The sequence below is a fragment of the Suncus etruscus genome, chromosome 15 (genome assembly GCF_024139225.1).
Source record: "Suncus etruscus isolate mSunEtr1 chromosome 15, mSunEtr1.pri.cur, whole genome shotgun sequence".
NCBI lineage: Eukaryota > Metazoa > Chordata > Mammalia > Eulipotyphla > Soricidae > Suncus > Suncus etruscus.
In genome coordinates, this window is record NC_064862.1 from 21,443,337 (window position 1) to 21,459,964 (window position 16,628).

The 16,628-nt window shown below is 54.5% G+C and overlaps 1 protein-coding gene across 1 annotated transcript; it reads left to right on the top strand.

The window, feature by feature from the left end:
• Window positions 1-10,254: 10,254 nt before the first annotated feature.
• Window positions 10,255-16,284, top strand: CFAP73 (cilia and flagella associated protein 73). The gene is made up of 7 exons (XM_049787773.1): window positions 10,255-10,433; window positions 10,902-11,016; window positions 11,958-12,062; window positions 12,825-13,025; window positions 13,541-13,787; window positions 14,883-15,043; window positions 16,195-16,284. The coding sequence occupies exons 1-7, from the start codon at window positions 10,255-10,257 to the stop codon at window positions 16,270-16,272; spliced, it is 1,086 nt and encodes a 361-aa protein (XP_049643730.1). The 3' UTR covers window positions 16,273-16,284.
• The last annotated feature ends 344 nt before the right edge of the window (window positions 16,285-16,628 follow it).

Here is a 16,628-nt window from a genome sequence, read left to right on the forward strand (position 1 = left end):
CGCGCGCCCTCTGCCGGCACCCCCAGCCCCGTGCGCCCGAGCGTGCCGCGTCGAGTTCGGGGCGCGGCTGGAACGAGCGATCGGGAACCCCGCTCGGGTGCGTGGCTTCGCGGCCCTCCTGCTGGAGCTTTGGGATTTGGCACTGGGGCTCGGGGGACCCCCACGCCCCTTGCTTCCCCGAACCGTCACCCCCACTCGGGCCTGGCACCACCCGTGCCGCCTCCTGCCCAGCCCCGAAGCGCGCTCCGACAATCACGCGCTCTCCTGGGGGATCGGACCGGGCCAAAACCGAATCCCAGGAAGGGCCCCGAACCTCCTTGCCAGCTTCTCCTAGATCCTAACAAAACCCTGATGGTGTGCCCCGCAGCTCCCGTGGCACCGCCTGGCACTGCGGGGAAGGCAGCGGTCGGCCGGTGGGGGAAGGAGGGAACGTTGGCAGCCCAGTCTGCCCGCAAGCGTCTGCCCAGCGGGCAGCTTCTCTGTCCTCCTGGGTGTCAGCCTGCCTGGTAGACCCTGTGTCCCTGAGGCTCTCAGGGGGCCAGAGAGATAGCCCAGGGGACAGGTTGTTTGCCTTGCATGCGGCCTATCCCTGAGTGTGACCCCTAACATCCCATAGGGTCCTCCTGAGCCTGCCAGGAGCAATTTCTGAGTTCAGAGCCAGAAGGAACCCCTGAGCGTCCATGGGCGGGGTCCCAAAATAAAAAATAAAAAAGAAAAGAAGAAAAAAAAAAAAAAAAACCGGTTCAGAGGTTTCCAATCATTCGCTCAGGAATGGGTTTGCCTGATGCCCCATCACCCTTCCTCCCCTACACTGTGTGGCTTTGGCCAAGTGGATCCCTTTGGCCCTTGCTTTGGTGTTTTATTTTTTTCTGTCTGTTCAAAATAGTATCTCGCAGGTTTCGAGAGAATCCCATGAGATTTGGGGAAGCAGTGACTGACACAAAAGCAGCTTTCAAAAGGTGTTTGCAAGGTTCTAAAAGCAGGACCCCGCGTTGCTTGAGGCCCAGGTTCAACCCCCTGAGGAGGACAATGTTTACTAATATGATTACCCGGCTACAGCTTGGCCCCAAATGACACCTTCCCTGGGAAGTCTTCCAGGATCCCCCTCCCCCTTCCTCTTTCCCTCCACTCCTATCAGCTCCAGGGTTGTGGACATTTTGAATTTTCAACAAGATAATGAGCGGAAGGGCCTGGCCCAGGGCAAACACTTGCCGGCACTATTTCTCCCTGGGAGGGAGTTCCAGAGGTTCTTGTTTACCTGTGCTTGACTGGACTCCGCCCCAGTAGGAAGGGTCCAACTCGGGGAACTAACGTCCAGACTGGCAGGGAGAGACAGGACCTGCCCAGCCCTATCCACCTGCCTTCAATTCTCCACCCTGACTCCCACCTGGCTGGCAGGCAGGCAGGCCGGCTGGTAGCGGAGGGCTGGAGACCCCTGCCCACTTTTCTCCTGGCTTTCTTTCTACTAACGGGGGAGACTGCCGACTTAGCAGCCTGGCTCCATCCGTGGGGTGGGGGAGAGCAAATGTGCTGGGGTCAGGCTCAGAATAGAGACAGCCCACCTCACACCCTGCCCCCCCCCAAGAAGTAGTGCTCCTATGGGCATTTTCAGGAGCACTTTTCTGAGATCTCCTGGCCTGGAGTGAAAGGGGTGTGGGGAGGATCAAACAGCCTCTGGGCTTCCAGCCAGTGCCCAAAGCCCCATTCCCGAGCTGAATCCAGAGGACATAAAGTCATGCCAATGAAGAAGAAAAAGAAAAAGAATAGGAGCCAGAGTGGTAGCACAGAGGTAGGGTGTTTGCCTTGCATGCAGCTAGCCTAAGACGAATGTAGGTTCGATCCCCGGCATCCCATATTGTCCCCTGTGCCTGCCAGGAGCGATTTCTGAGCGCAGAGCCAGGAGCAACCCCAGAGTGCTGCCAGGTGTGGCCCAAAAACGAAAAAAAGAAAAAAAAGTTTTAGGGCCAAAGATCACGGAGAGTAAAACACTTTTCTTGCATGTGGCCCAACCCAGCACCATACATGATCCCCCAAGACCCATCAGGAGTGATCCCAAAGCACAGTGCTATTTATTTATAATATTTATGATATTTATAAGATCACTGGAGTGATAGCCTTGCACTCAGCCAACCAGAGCTCGATCTCCGGCATTCCATATAGTCATCCAAGCCTGCCAGGAGTAACCCCCTGATCACCCATGTGTGGCCCCAAAACAAAAGACTACAGCAAAAAGAATGGAGATTTTTAACGGGTGTGGTTCTGCGGTAAAACTCAGGCCTCTGCTGAGAAATGAGAGCATAGCATGAGTGTTAGCCTTGTACCTGGTTCAATTCCCAGTACCCCAGATGGCTCTATGAAGCCCCCTAGGAGTGAGCAGATCTCCTTGAGCAGAACAGGTGCTCAGCTCTGAGCATCGCTGTGTGGCTCAAAATATAAACCCAAACACTTGAATAATAAAATATTTTCACCAACAGCAGAGAGTTTCAGAATCCTGCCTGCCTGTTCCTGAAGCCTGGCATCCATACACCTATCCATCTGGGAGGTCAGCAAGGAACCCCTCCTGGGTCCTGGTTTGCTCACCCATCAACTGAAGGTGAGCGAGCACCCACCTTGAGGATGGGGGTGAGGGCAGAGAGGTGAGATGCTGAGGCTGGGCCCCTCCCTGGATGAACATGGTTGATCTGGATCACCAAGCCCAGTGGAAATCCCAGGCCCGGATGGAAAAGACACCGTTTAGTGGGTAGGGCGGTTCCGGACAGCTGAGCTGCGGGCATCTGGGGACTCATATGCCCGAAGAGAAATCTGATCAGAAGATTGCAGGCTCCAGTCCTTCACCCCGAAGGGCCCCCACTCACTGCCCAGCCCCGCACTGACTGGATCCGGCCTTGCTCCAAGCCACTGGGCCCTGAGGAGCTGAGGGTCTGCATGGAGAAGCCAGTCACCCCAGTGTTCAGACTGGAAACATGGGAGCTGTCCCTGTGGACTCTTTCCAGGCCAGAGAACTGACATCGAGGCAAATAGCCAAGGTTATTGCTTGGGGCAAGGGGAGACCCCACCTGAGAGCATACCCACTCCCGAGTGTCTCTCCAAGTGGTACTCACATCCCCACAGGCTGTCTTTGGCCCCATCAGGCCCTTCTGGCCCTTCTGCAGCCTGTTACGCAGAGACAGACCCTGAAGGAGGTGGGAAGGGTGAAATAAACTCCAGGTGCTGGGGGCCCGAGTTTGGGTGTGACCTAGCACACACTTGCCCAGTCCAATTCCTGGAACCATTTAGGAACCCCTAAATACCACTGAGGTGGGCTGGTACCCTGGAACTACACAGCAAAAGTGGCATTCCACCCTCAGGCTGGCCAACGAGGACCAGGAGGACCCCCAGAGCAGCATTTGGGAGAGACCGTCCTTCCCGAATAAGGTTCAGACAGTGTAACCGTGCATGGAATACGATAATCCCTGTTAAAGGGTGCTCTTGAAGATGAAGGGCAAAAGCCCCTCAAAACCTCAGGGCGGGCCCGGAGAGATAGCATAGTGGCGTTTTGCCTTGCAAGCAGCTTATCCAGGACCTAAGGTGGTTGGTTCGAATCCCGGTGTCCCATATGGTCCCCTGTGCCTGCCAGGAGCTATTTCTGAGCAGACAGCCAGGAGTAATCCCTGAGCACCGCCGGGTGTGGCCCCAAAACCAAAAAAACAAACAAACAAACAAACAAACAAAAAAACCTCAGGGCATAAAAATCCTCAGGCAAGGGGGACAGTATTAGAATTGGTCACATACATAGCCTGACTGTGTGATAAGATGGACTGTGTGTAGAGACAGTTCTTGTACGGATAGACCATGACACTGTCACCTGTGCACACAGACAGACTCAGTGCTGACTCCAAGTAACCAGGGACTCATTCAAACAGCGGAACTGAACCTCCTCCAAACGCATGGGGACCCCCCAGACCCTCCTCGGTTTCCAGCTGGCCCGAGTGACCCCCCACAGTTCTTTTTTTTTTTTTTTTTTTTTTTTTGGTTTTTGGGTCACACCTGGCAGTGCTCAGGGGTTATTCCTGGCTCCAGGCTCAGAAATTGCTCCTGGCAGGCACAGGGGACCATATGGGACACCGGGATTCGAACCGATGACCTCCTGCATGAAAGGCAAACGCCTTACCTCCATGCTATCTCTCCGGCCCCCCCCACAGTTCTTTTCCTTCCCGCCATCACCACCTCACTCTGTCCTTGCTATCACTATCACCAAGTCTGTTTCTCTGCTATCCTTAACATTGTCACCTCCTCACTTTCTTTCTCTGCTGTCACTGCCATTGTCACCTCTCTGTCCTCTGCTGTCACTGTCCCCCCATCTCTGTTCTCTGCTGTTTTCACTGTCACGCTTCCTCTCCCCCTCGTAAATGTCAGGGACAGTCTGATTCACGCAGTGCCGCCCACACTCCTGGCACCCAGACTCGGAACTTGCTGGCATATGGGGTTACCGGCCTGGGCCCCGAGAGCTTTGTTCTCCCTTTTACCTTCACTTCCCTGCCCCATGGCCACAGACACCCTTCTTTGTCAATTCCCCTCCAACACTTCCCCCACTCAACACCTCATCCCCTCCAACACTTCCCCCACTCAACACCTCATCCCAAGGGGACCCCATCTCCAACTCCACAGCCCCTCTCCAGGCCTCAGTTTACCCGCTGGGTCAGAGAAGGGCTGAGGGCCTCGTGGTGGGGTGGGGAGGGTTCAGGGCCACAAAGCCGGTCTGTGCTGGGGCGCTACTAGGGCAGAAAGATTCCGGGCAGGCAGCCACGCGGGAGGGGTGGGCAGGCTCCCCAAATGCGTGCTGTGGGCCTGGCGTCTCCTCTCTCCTGAAACAAGATGTCTGTCTGCCCACACCCCTACTTCCTCCTTCCTCCAAGCACCCGGCCAGTGCCTCCCTGCCTTGGAATGGAGAAGTAGGAAAAGGAAAACTGGTGGAGTGTGGGCTTGTGGCCCAGAGCAAGACCTGCAGAGAAGGGGGGGCCTGGGCCTGGTGGGGCTCAGTCCCCACCTTCCCCAAGGCCCTGGGAACAAAGGCAGATGAAATTGGGGTGTTCTCTGCAGCAATACCCCGTGGGTTTAGGGAGCATCCATCGAGAGGCAAGCTAAAGCCTGTGAGTTGCCTGAGCCTCCGTGCACCCCACCAAGAGAAGCTTCAGGCATGCAGCGATGAGGGACTTTGGTCTCTCTAAACCTATACCAGGTACTTTTTTTTTTTTTTTTTTTTTTTTTTTGGTTTTTGGGCCACACCCGGCGGTGTTCAGGGGTTACTCCTGGCTGTCTGCTCAGAAATAGCTCCTGGCAGGCACGGGGGACCATATGGGACACCGGGGTTCAAACCAACCACCTTTGGTCCTGGATCAGCTGCTTGCAAGGCAAACACCGCTGTGCTATCTCTCCGGGCCCTACCAGGTACTTCTTAACCTGGTGAATTGAGGGAGCTCACCTTATTTATCTCCCTTGCTTCCTGCTTTGTCCCAGCTAGAAGAGCTCTGGTTGTTTCTGGGATCCCCCTCTCCAGCGCCAAGCACCCTGGAACCTACTTCCAGGCCTCCTATTCATTAAAAGTAGGCTGCACGATCCTGCCCTGGGACCCTTGCACGGCCTTTCCCTGGGTTCTCACCACTCCTTCCCGATTCTCACCCTCTTCATCCTTAGGGCTGGGTGAATTCCCTGCTTGGTTCTTGCTCCCCAAAACTTTCCTCCAGATCAGAAACAGGACTTGCAAGAAAGGCCTTACACTCACCTTATCTGGGTTCTATCCCTGCTACCATATATGGTCTTCCAAGCACCTCCAGAAGTGGTCCCTGAGCAGAGTACCACCTGGTGTGGCTTAAAATTACAAACAACAAAAAACAAACAAACAAACCTCTTCTCCCAAAGTATGGTCGGTCCCATCTTTGGGGAGAATTGGAACCCTGTAGTTTCTCCAGTAGCCCCTCAAGTTCTGCCTTTGGCAGAGTTAGGGTTGAATCAACATCTGCAGAAACCTCTGCTTTAGCAAGATAGAGGGGAAGGGGCTCGTCAGCTTCCGGGTGACACGGGAGCATTACGAAACTCCTCTGGATGGGATCATGCCTAGAGGACTTGGCTCTCGGAGCCTTGTGGCCAAGAGGGATAAAGTGATGCCCAAGTGGTCAGTTCAAATCCCCTCAACTCTAAAACACGAACTCTTGCATACAACTGACCCAGTTTGATCCCCAGCATCCCAGCATCCCATATGGTCCCCTGAGCACCACCAGGAGTGATTCCTGAGTGCAGAACCAGGAGAAACCCCTGAGCATTGCCAATTATGGCTCTTCCCCTTCCCCCACAAAAAAAATAAATAAATAAAATAACTACTCCTGGCAGTGCTCGAATGGGGACCATATGGGATGCTGAGGATCAAACCCGGGTCTGTCACATGGTGTAATCCAAGTGCCCTACCCACTGTTCCATCTCTATGCCAAAGAGTGGTACCTGAAATTATTCTCTCAAAGCCAGGACAAGCATTTCACAGTGGCTTTATTCATGAGAGCCCAGAGCAGGAAACGACTCACTTGTCCTTGAACCCAGATGGCTCAGCTGGGCTCCAGCAATATCCTGGAGCGTCCTTATGCCAAAGGCCAGTGACAGATTCAGGTAAGTAAGAAGGCGGCTGGGGCTCAAGAGAATGTGGCAGAGGAAGGAAATGAGCCCATGTCCAAGGGGAGAAACCCAGGGATCCCGGATGCGGATAAAAACCAGCTCCTCCTCCTCCTCACCAAACTCTGCCACAGAGAATAGGTGACCGGCTGCCAGGGGCTTAGGGGGTGGAAGGCTTGGCAGGCAGGCGCCGGTGGTTTAGATGAGCACAGAGCGGCCTTGTGGTATCTTGTATCTTGGCTGTGTGGACACCAGAAACCATGTGATGAAACCACCGAGCTAAGTACACACGTGTGCGTGTGTGCGATTATGAGGGTGGGCGTGTGTGCAAGGCCCAAGGGTGAAGCTGAAGAGAATCTGTGAGTTTTATCTTCTGCCCATGTCCTGGCTGGGAGAGCCAGCTACATGCCTCATAGCCGATAGTGCGGCTGGCAGAATAGGGAGGGACTGGATGTGGGCTTGTGTGTCGAAAGGAGAGTAATTCATCCAGGCTGGAAGGAGTTCAGAGGGAGGCTGCAAGTCTGGAGTGCACAAAGCCAGGCACATACACGCATGCTCACATGTAGGCAAACACACAGAGATTTGTAAAGAGTAAGCCACACAACTCCTTGATTCTTGGATTTTATTTTATTTTTTTTGGTTTTTGGGTCACACCTGGCGGTACTACTCCTGTCTCTGCCCTCAGAAGTTGCTCCTGGCAGGCTCAAGGGATGATATGAGATGCCAGAGATTGAATCCGGATCCGTCCAGGTCTCCGCGTGCAAGGCAAACACTCTACCACTATGCTATCACTTCTGTCCCCTCCCATTATTATTGTTTATTTTAATAAGTGGTAGGGCATTTGCCTTGCAAACGGTAGGCCTGGGTTCGATCCCTAGAATCCCATATAATCCCCCAACCTACCAGGAACGATTTCTGAGAGAGCCGAGCCAGGAATAATCCCTGAGTGCCACCAGGTGTGGTCCCAAAACAAACAAAAATAATAGTTTTAATTTCATTTTTTGTTTATTTTGGGGCCACACCCGGTGATGTTCAGTGCTTACTTCTGGCCTGCTGCATTCAGGAATCACTCCTGGTGATGCTTGGGGGACTATATAGGATGCCAGATATCAAATTCTGGTTGGGTGTACTTAAGACAAGTGCCTTCCCTCTTGTTCTATCTTTTTAGCTTCAGAATTTTTTTTTTTTTTGGTTTTTGGGCCACTCCCGGCGGTGCTCAGGGGTTACTCCTGGCTGTCTGCTCAGAAATAGCTCCTGGCAGGCACGGGGGACCATATGGGACACCGGGATTCGAACCAACCACCTTTGGTCCTGGATCGGCTGCTTGCAAGGCAAACACCGTTGTACTGTCTCACCGGGGCCCAGAATATTTATTTTATTTTATTTATTCATGTTTTAGGTTTTGGGGCCACACTTGGTGGTGCTCAGGGATTCATCTCGGTTCTGCACTCAGGAATTATTCTGGTGGTGATTAGGAATTACTCCTGACTCTGCACTCAGGAATGACTCCTGATGGTGCTTGGGAGACCATATAGGATGTTAGAGTTTGAACCCAGGTCAGTCATGTACAAGATAGATGCCCTACCCACTGTACTATCACCCTAGCCCTAGAGTGACTTTTTAAAAAGTTGACAGCCCCATAGGACCAGTGATAGACCAAGTGAGTAAGGCATATATATGCCTTGCACGCAGCACATACTAACTCCTGAGCACTGCTGGGTATGGCCCAAAAGCCAAAACCAAACAAAACCAACAACCAACCAACAAAAAAGCTGACAGCATCAACTGGCACAGATGGAGCAATCAGAAATACAGGCTCATTAAAACACTCCACCCACTGAAGAAACCAGTTTGCAGGTTCTATACAGTCCAACCTTTTTACCATATGACCCAGCAATTCTGAGCCAAAGGAGAACTTGTACCCAGACAAAAGCCTGCACAAAGAGCCAGAGAGACAAGGTGACAGGCAAGTACGTTGCCTTGCACACAGCAAACCCTGTCTCAATCCCTGGTGTTATCTATGGTCCCCTAAACATTACCAAAAATTAGCCCTGAGCACAGTGGCAGAACTAGTTCCAAGTATTAGCAATGCTGGATGTGGCCCAAAGTCCCACAAAATAAAATTTGTAATAACTAGGGGCCTAAACAATAGCACAGTGGGTAAGGCATTTGTTTGCCTTGCATATGGCCCATCAGGGTTCGATCCCCGCCATCCCTTAAGATCCCCTGAGCCTGCTAGAAATGATTCCTGATCGCAGAACCAGGAGTAACCCCTGTGCTCACAAAAAATTTTTTAAACCTACACAAATACAGTAGTAGGTTATGGAAATTATCCAGAACTAGAAACCCAATGGGAGAGAATAAAGATACAAACCACAGTACACAAGTAAATTGTATCTAGAGATGGAGGACATTGGTGGATTGGTCCAGGTCGCTCCAGGAATCAGTGGCCCTGTTTGTCCTCAGACTTGTACCAGCAGGACTGTGATTGGCCTTGATGTAAATAGTAAAACTATAAAGTCTTTTTTTTTTTTTTTCATTTTTTTTGTTTTGTTTTGGTTTGATTTTGGGCCACACCTGACAGTGCTCAGGGGTTACTCTGGCTATCTGCTCAGAAATAGCTCCTGGCAGGCACGGGGATGCTGAGATTCAAACCAACCACCTTAGGTTCTGGATTGGCTGCTTGCAAGGCAAACGCTGCTGTGCTATCTCTCCAGCCCCTGTAAACAGTCTTTGATCACTGTTTTATTTATTTTTATTTTTGGTTTTTAGGGCCACACTCAGTGGTGCTCAGCAGTTACTCTTGGCTCTGCACTCAGAAATCGCTCCTGGCAGGCTTGGGGGGATCATATGGGATGATGGGGATCGAACCCACGTTGGCCACGTGCAAGGCAAATGCCCTACCACTGTACCATCTCTCTGGTCCCTTGATCGCTGTTTTAAACCAAGAAAAAAGTAGATTGTGTATCTTGTAACGTCCTATCAATTGACATGGAGAGCTAATAAATACAATTGAATAAAAGCATTCAAAGATAGAATACAACTGATATTAGTCTCTAATACAGGTTTAAGAGGGCTTCTGTCATTGAAAGTGAAACAGAACCACAATAGACTTGTAAACGTTGTTCTAGGGTGTGGGAGACCCCAAGAGATAATATAGGGAGGGATTAAGGTGCTTGCTTTGCAGGTGGGAAATCCCAGTTCAATGCCTGGCACCTCTTGGGGGGACTAACCTCAGAGCACTCTGCCAGGAGCAGTCCCAAAGTACTGCCAGATATGACCCTTAAAAAACCAACAACCCCAAACTAAAATATGATGACTCGTTGGAGGCAGATGAGGAGAACCTTGATGTGGGAGATCCTAAATTTGATCTCAGCACTCACAACACCTCCCCTCTCCCCAGGTCTGCATCATCAGCTAGAGCACAGTCTGGGCTGGGGTCCCCCAGGCCCTGAGCCCTGCCAACCCTCCTGAGAAATAATTAAATAAGAAAATAGTGGGTTTTTTTTTCAGATAGGCATTATTAATTCCTCTTATTCTTCCACCCTCCTTCCAGAGCAGATTCCTGGCTCTGCCAGGCAAAGGAATGCTGTGTTGGTGGTTGCCCAGACAACCATGTCTCTGGGCAGAGCAGAAGCTCTAGCTGCCTTCAGGAGCTGGCAGGAAGCTGGCAGCCCTCTCGCCATCAGACCCCCTGGGCACCCTAGGGTGGAACAGCAAATGCTGGGAGCTGGGAGCACGGCAGAGCCCCGGGAGAGAAACTGCCGGCAGGGGCTGCAAGAGAAGCCGCCTGGGTGCGTGGCCAGGAGGACACAGGAGGGCTGGGAGGGTGGAGACAGGCAAGGGCTTAATTGGTCATAGTGAGGGGTTCGTGAGGCTCACAGGCTAGTTAAGGCAATGTGGATCTGGATCAGAGTTCTATAGCACAGTGGGGAAAGGAAATGCCTTGCATGCTGCCAACCCAGGTTCAATTCCTGGCATTCCAGCCAGGATGTCCCTTAAGCCTACCAGGCCTATAGGAGTGAATTCTGAGTGCAGAGTCAAGAGTAGGCCCTGAGCATCACAGGGTGTGACCTCCCCCCCCAAATAAAAAAAAAGACAGTGTGGGTCACTCACTGATCACTAGCTCCTGTCTTCCACTGCAGTTCCCAGCTGGGAAGCCAAGTGGAGCTGTCTCATGTGGCCAATCCAGGTTCTATCAGTATGGGAGCTCTAATAAGGTACTCGAGGTCCCGACTCCTGACTGGTTCTCCCCGTTTAAGTCCCCATAGGAAGCCCCCCAAACCAGATGAAGAACATTTGCCCCCAGTGCTGAGTCTCCTGGAGAAGAGGCAAGAAGTGTTGGACGCAGATCAGGACCTGCAGGAGCAGAAGAAGGTGAGACCCACTGAGACTTTAGGGGACCCCAGACTAGGGGGGTGGGAAATGGTGGCCCCAAGTCTCTCTTTAGTCACAAAGTCAGACAGGCCATTGCACTGCTCTGGTCCTTGGCTTCCTTGTCTGTCAGATGGGGTTAAATGAGATCAAGCTTCCCCCTGACTTCTGCCTTGGGGTTGTCCTGGAAGTCTAGGGGTGTTAGAAGCTGCAAAGGTTCTAGGGGCCGGAGCAGTGGCGTAGCGGTAGGGCGTTTGCCTTGTGACCTAGGACGGACCACATTTCAGTCCCCTAGCATCCCATATGGTCCCCCAAGCCAAGAGCAATTTCTGAGCACATAGCCAGGAGTAACCCTTAGCATCACCGGGTGTGGCCCCAAAACAAACAAACAAAAAAGAAGATACAAAGGTTCAAGACAAGAGTGATAGCACAGTGGGCTTGCACGTGGCCAACTCGGGTTCCCCCCAGCCTGCCAGGAGTGACCCCTAGAGTGCTGCTGGGTGTGGTCCCCAAAACAAAACAAAACAAAACAAAAAGATGTGAAGGTTTGGAGGAGCTGCAGAAGACAAGCTTGAAATAAGCAAGGACTGTGGAGTTAGGAAAGGCTTCCTGGAGGAAGTGGCATCTTCATAGGAAGGCAGGTTTCTCCAATCAATAGGGACAAGACAAGGAGAGAGAAGTGGAGGTACCTACCCACATGAAGGCCAGGATGATATGGTCATGTGTTGGGGAAGTTAGAGGGTCAATCCAGAGAGGGTGTCAACAAGACCCAGGGAAGGTGGGGACTTGGTAGACAGGTGCTGCAAGAGGCCATTTGGGACTGAGGGTGTGGGCATCTGGACAAGTAGAGTAGAGCCCCCAGACAAGACCAGAGGAAGATATTCTACACCAGTAGGTGTTGAGTGAGTTGAAACTCGGTCCTCTCCTCACTGCCCCCTGTGCAGGTGTTCCAGGCCTCCATGGACGCCTTGAAGCAGCGGTGGCAACAGCTGGCACAGAAGGAGCAGGAGCTGAAGGGCTCCTTCATCTGCTTTGACAAGTTCTTGCAAGTACATGGTGGTTGCAGGCCGGAGGTGGGTGGGCAGGGGGACACAACACATCATTCAGCTTTCAGAAGCTTCAGAGTAGGCTCCTGAGTACCAAAGGGATTGGTGGGGGATATGTAGGCACCGCCTGAATCAGTTTTCAAAAAGCGGTTTGGAGGGGCCAGAGATAAAGTACAGCGGAGGGCTTTGCCTTGCTGTACTTCTATCCACCTGGGGTTGATCTCCGGCATCCCATATAATCCCCTGAATCTGCCAGGAATGATCCCTGAGCACAGAACCAGGAGTAAGCCCTGTGTTTCACTGGTGTGGCTAAAAAACAAAATTGAGCCATAGCAATAGCACAGCAGGTAGGGCGTTTGCCTTGGGTTGACCAGGGCTCGGTCCCTGGCATCCCACCCACATGGTCATCTATATGATCATATGATCCTACCAGGAGTAATTTTTGAGCACAGAGCCTGGAGTAACACTGAACACTGCTGGGTGTGACTCAAAACAAAACAAAAAGTTGAGGTTTGAAGGGCAGGAGAGATAGTACAGAGTGTAGGGCACTTGTCTTGCACAAGTCCAACCCGGGTTCGATTCCCAGTAGCCCTGATGGTTCTCCCCAGTCCCCCCAGGAGTGATCCCTGAGTAAGAGCCAGGAGTTATCTAGGAGCATTGCGCCCCAAAACAGGGAGGAGTGAGGTGGCCTTCTATGTGCGATCCTGGTCAGTGGGAATGTTGGGTGGGTCCTGGGTGGTCATTTCTCTTTCTTTTTCTTCCAAGGAAGCCGGGGCCCGGCGCAGTCGAGCTCTTCAGAGAGCAGCTGCCGAGAGGCACCGAGCAGAGTGCCAGGACGCAGAGGTGCAGGGGCTGCGGGCCCAGCTGGCAGAGCTGCAGGAGGAGCGAGCAGGACTGCAGAGCCGGCTTCAGCGCCTGGAGCCCTGTGCTCGCCTTCTGGGCCAAGTGCTGGAGCAGCTGCCCGAGGTGAGGGCCCCAAACAGAGGGGCTGGTGGGACCCTCACCTCCCCGGGGGGAGCACTCCTTGCAGGCCTAGAAGTGTGCTGTATCAGCACCAACCGTAGGCCCCCCTATGCACTTTGGTGGACAGGCCTGTGCCTTGCAACAAGGCAGACCCGAGTTCGATCCCCAGCACCCCATATGGATCCCCCAAGGCTGCCAGGAGTGAGTCCTAAGTGCACAGCCAGGAGTAGGCCCCAAGCACCATCGGGTGCGGTCCCCAAACAAATGAACAAATCGTCACGCTCACGGGTAGAATGGGTGTCTGCTTTGTAGAACGGATGGGAAACTGAGGCCCAGGAAGGCACTAGCCTCTAGGGCCCAGACCTAAGTGGATTGAGACAGTGGCTTCCTGGGGGAAGGGCAGGGCAGACATCAGTCCTTAGGGACAGGGGCTCTACGACACCCCCACTTCACGATGGGGCTCGGAGAGTCCCCCTGACCCTTGACCTCTGACCCCTGGACCTCGCGACCCCACCCAGTTCCAGGACGTCCCCGAGCTGGTGGCGCGCTTCGACGGCCTGGCCGACGCGCAGGCGGAGCTGCAGTTCACCCAGCGCCACCGGCTCGTCCAGCTGGAGGAGGCGCGCGCGCGGCTCCGGCGCCTCCGGGAAGCCGAGCAGGACGAGCGGCTGCGGCAGGGCCAGTGGCGGGCCGAGCTCCTGGAGCGCCTGGAGGCCGCCCGCGAGCGGACGCTGCGCTGGGTCGCGGTCACGCCCCGCCCCTTAGGCTCGAGCACCGCCCCCTGGACTTACGCCCCGCCCCTCGCCCGGCCCTGGACCTATCCCGACTCCCCAACAGGCGTCAGACCACGCCCACGCCCGATACCAGAGTCTGAGCCCCGCCCTTATACTTACGCCCCGCCCCTCTCTTGCCTCTTGACCTATCCTGGGTCCACAACAGGTGTCAAACCACGCCCACTTTCGATACCACCTCGCTGGGCCCCGCCCCCATACAGACAGCCACTGCCACTCCCATTTAGTCCTAGTTCCGCCCCTTACACTTACGCCCCGCCCCTCGCCCGGCCCTGGACCTATCCGGACTCCACAACAGGTGTCCAGCCGCACCCACTTCCGAATGCCAGCCTGATAAGCCCCGCCCCCGCAGAAACATAGCCACGCCCCTAACACAAGCCCCACCCCTTGAACTTATGCCCCGCCCCCTCTCCGCTCCCCGCCCCATCTCTTGACCTGTCCCGACTCCGCAACAGGCAATTAACCACGTCCATTTCCGATACCACTCGCTAAGCCCCACCTCGCAGAGACGTGGCAACGCCCACCCAGTCAAGCCACACCCATACACTCACGCCCCATCTCGATCTGCCCATTCCCACAACGGGATTTGACCACGCCGTGCACTCCGAGGTCACCTCGCTAAACCACGCCCCCACTGGACCGTTGTCCCGCCCCTGACACGCCTATCGAGTCCGAGCCCCGCCCCACTTCTGGGCCTAGGACAGAAGTGCGGCTGCGCGGGAATGGTTCTTTTGAGGGGGTGGGGGGCCAGAGAGAGCACAGCGGTAGGGCGCTTGCCTTGCGAGCAGCCGATCCGGGACGAATGGTGGTTCGATTCCCGGCATCCCATATGGTCCCCCAGGCAGGTCAGCCAGCCAGGAGCGATTTTTGAGCGCAGAGCCAGGAGGAACCCCTTAGTGCCGCCGGGTGTGACTCCCCCCCCAAAAAAAAAATTTTAAAAAGCACTTTTGAGCACAGATCAGAACTTGACACCTGTCTGTCCCCCAGGGGTGCTTCTGTCCGCCTGTCTGGCAGGTAGGTGGACGGGCTGAGCACCTGCTTCCCACTAATCTGGGCCGGGTGGTCCTCCAGGAATCCAAGTGGGCTCAGATCCAGAGCACGGCCGCGGAGAAGACGCTGCTCCTGGGCCGCACCCGGATGGCCGTGCTCAACATGTTCCAGCTGGTGTGCCAGCATTGGAAGCAGACGCCGGCCCTGGACGCCTGCGACACCGAGGGCCAGCTGGAACAGGTGAGCCCCTCTTGACAACCAAGCCCAGGGACCACCAGGGCCTGCCTGGGAGACCCACCTGTGGCTGAGCATGACCCTTGAGAGTCGGAGCTTCCTCCTGACCGCACAGATCTGGGCCCCTCTGCTGCTGTGGGCGGGCTTCTTCTTGGGAGTCCTGGGTTGGCCCTGACCGTCATCTGCAGCGACCCTGAAGACCCGGGAGAGTGCTGGCAGCCCCCCTACATATATGCCCATCTCGCTCTATGATCAAAGCACAAGTGACAAGTATTGATAAGGAGTTGGAGTCTCATGTGACCTCTGACCCCCACGGACAGACCTGGCTCTCCTCTTCAGGGCCAAGACAGTCCTGCCCCTTGTCTCTGCGTGCCAGGCTCACTGCCCTTCCTGTCATTCGGGCTCTAGTGGTGGCCGAACTTGGGACAGACCTGCTCTCCCCACACACCCGACCGTTCCACAGCACCTAGCAGCCATGATTCCAGCCACATACTAGGAAATAGGTCCCTGAAGCTCACCTGTGCCACATTTCCAACTGGGGGGGGGGGGCTCATGGACACCACCATACCCCCCAAAGTGGCCAGAGACCCCGAGAGCCTGGGCAACCCCTGAGGGGGGCACAGGATGGAACACAGAAGTCTCTATCAAGGAACCTTATCCTAACCCTGCCCATGAGCAGTGACATAGGGGGATAATTTGGCCTGCAGGCCCATGGGGCCCACCCCCACTCCATTGCCCTATGGCTTCCACGCACCCTGTCGCCCAGGCGAGGGTCACCAGTGGTGGTGATGCTGTCGCGGATGTGGAAGGAAGGAGTTCCACCAGGCTCAGGTGCTTGGTGGTGGCCCCACGAGAGCATTCAAGTTCAAGTCAATACTCAGTTAATTAAAACCAAATGGGGGAGCTCTCCCGCCCCCCACATGGCGAGGAAGCGAGCAGGTCCTACACCAGCGGAGTGTGGCGGATCCAATTAGGAGGAAAATAAGCAGAGCTGATGTGCGTGGAAAGGCGGATGTAATTAAGAGCCAGGTGAGGTGAGCAGAACCCAGCTGGGGGCCCCCTTCGCTGCCTTATCAGGTTCCCCAAACGCTGCACCTGCTTTGCAACTTCCCACAAGATGGGGAGGGTGCAGGAGGTGATTGGCACGTGTCCCCCAGGTGAGGCTCTTCATCCTGGACCTCAGCGCCATGCTGCGTGGCCTTCACCAGGCCAAGCCCGCCACCCCCACCTCCTAGCACTGACCACGGTGAGTAGGGGGCCAGGGGCCTCCGCAGAGGGGGCCCTTCACGCTAAAGCCTAGGAGACTCTTGGGGCATAGGATGGAAAACGCCCGGGCAGGTGAACTTGGTGAGGGTTAGGGGTGCCAGCACCCCCATCCCAGACCCAGATGATAAGCTGTATTTCCAATTTTGTAGTTAACTTTGGGAGTGAAAAAACACTAGGGTACAGTTTAAACCCAGGTGCTCAGGAAACTTGCTGACCTCATGCCCATGAGGGTCCCAGGCCTCTGCCCAGTGGGGTGGCATTACCCATGTCTGCAAACCCAAGGGTCAGATCATGAGATAAACAATAACTCTGAGGGTCAGTGGCC

Excerpts from the sequence above, each read along its gene's own strand:
- CFAP73 (XM_049787773.1), top strand. The coding sequence starts at position 10,255 with ATGTCTCTGGGCAGAGCAGAAGCTCTAGCTGCCTTCAGGAGCTGGCAG. Across the intron at positions 10,434-10,901 it reads CTGCAAGAGAAGCCGCCTGG|TCCCCATAGGAAGCCCCCCA; the intron begins GTGCGTGGCCAG and ends TCCCCGTTTAAG. Across the intron at positions 13,026-13,540 it reads TGCTGGAGCAGCTGCCCGAG|TTCCAGGACGTCCCCGAGCT; the intron begins GTGAGGGCCCCA and ends GACCCCACCCAG.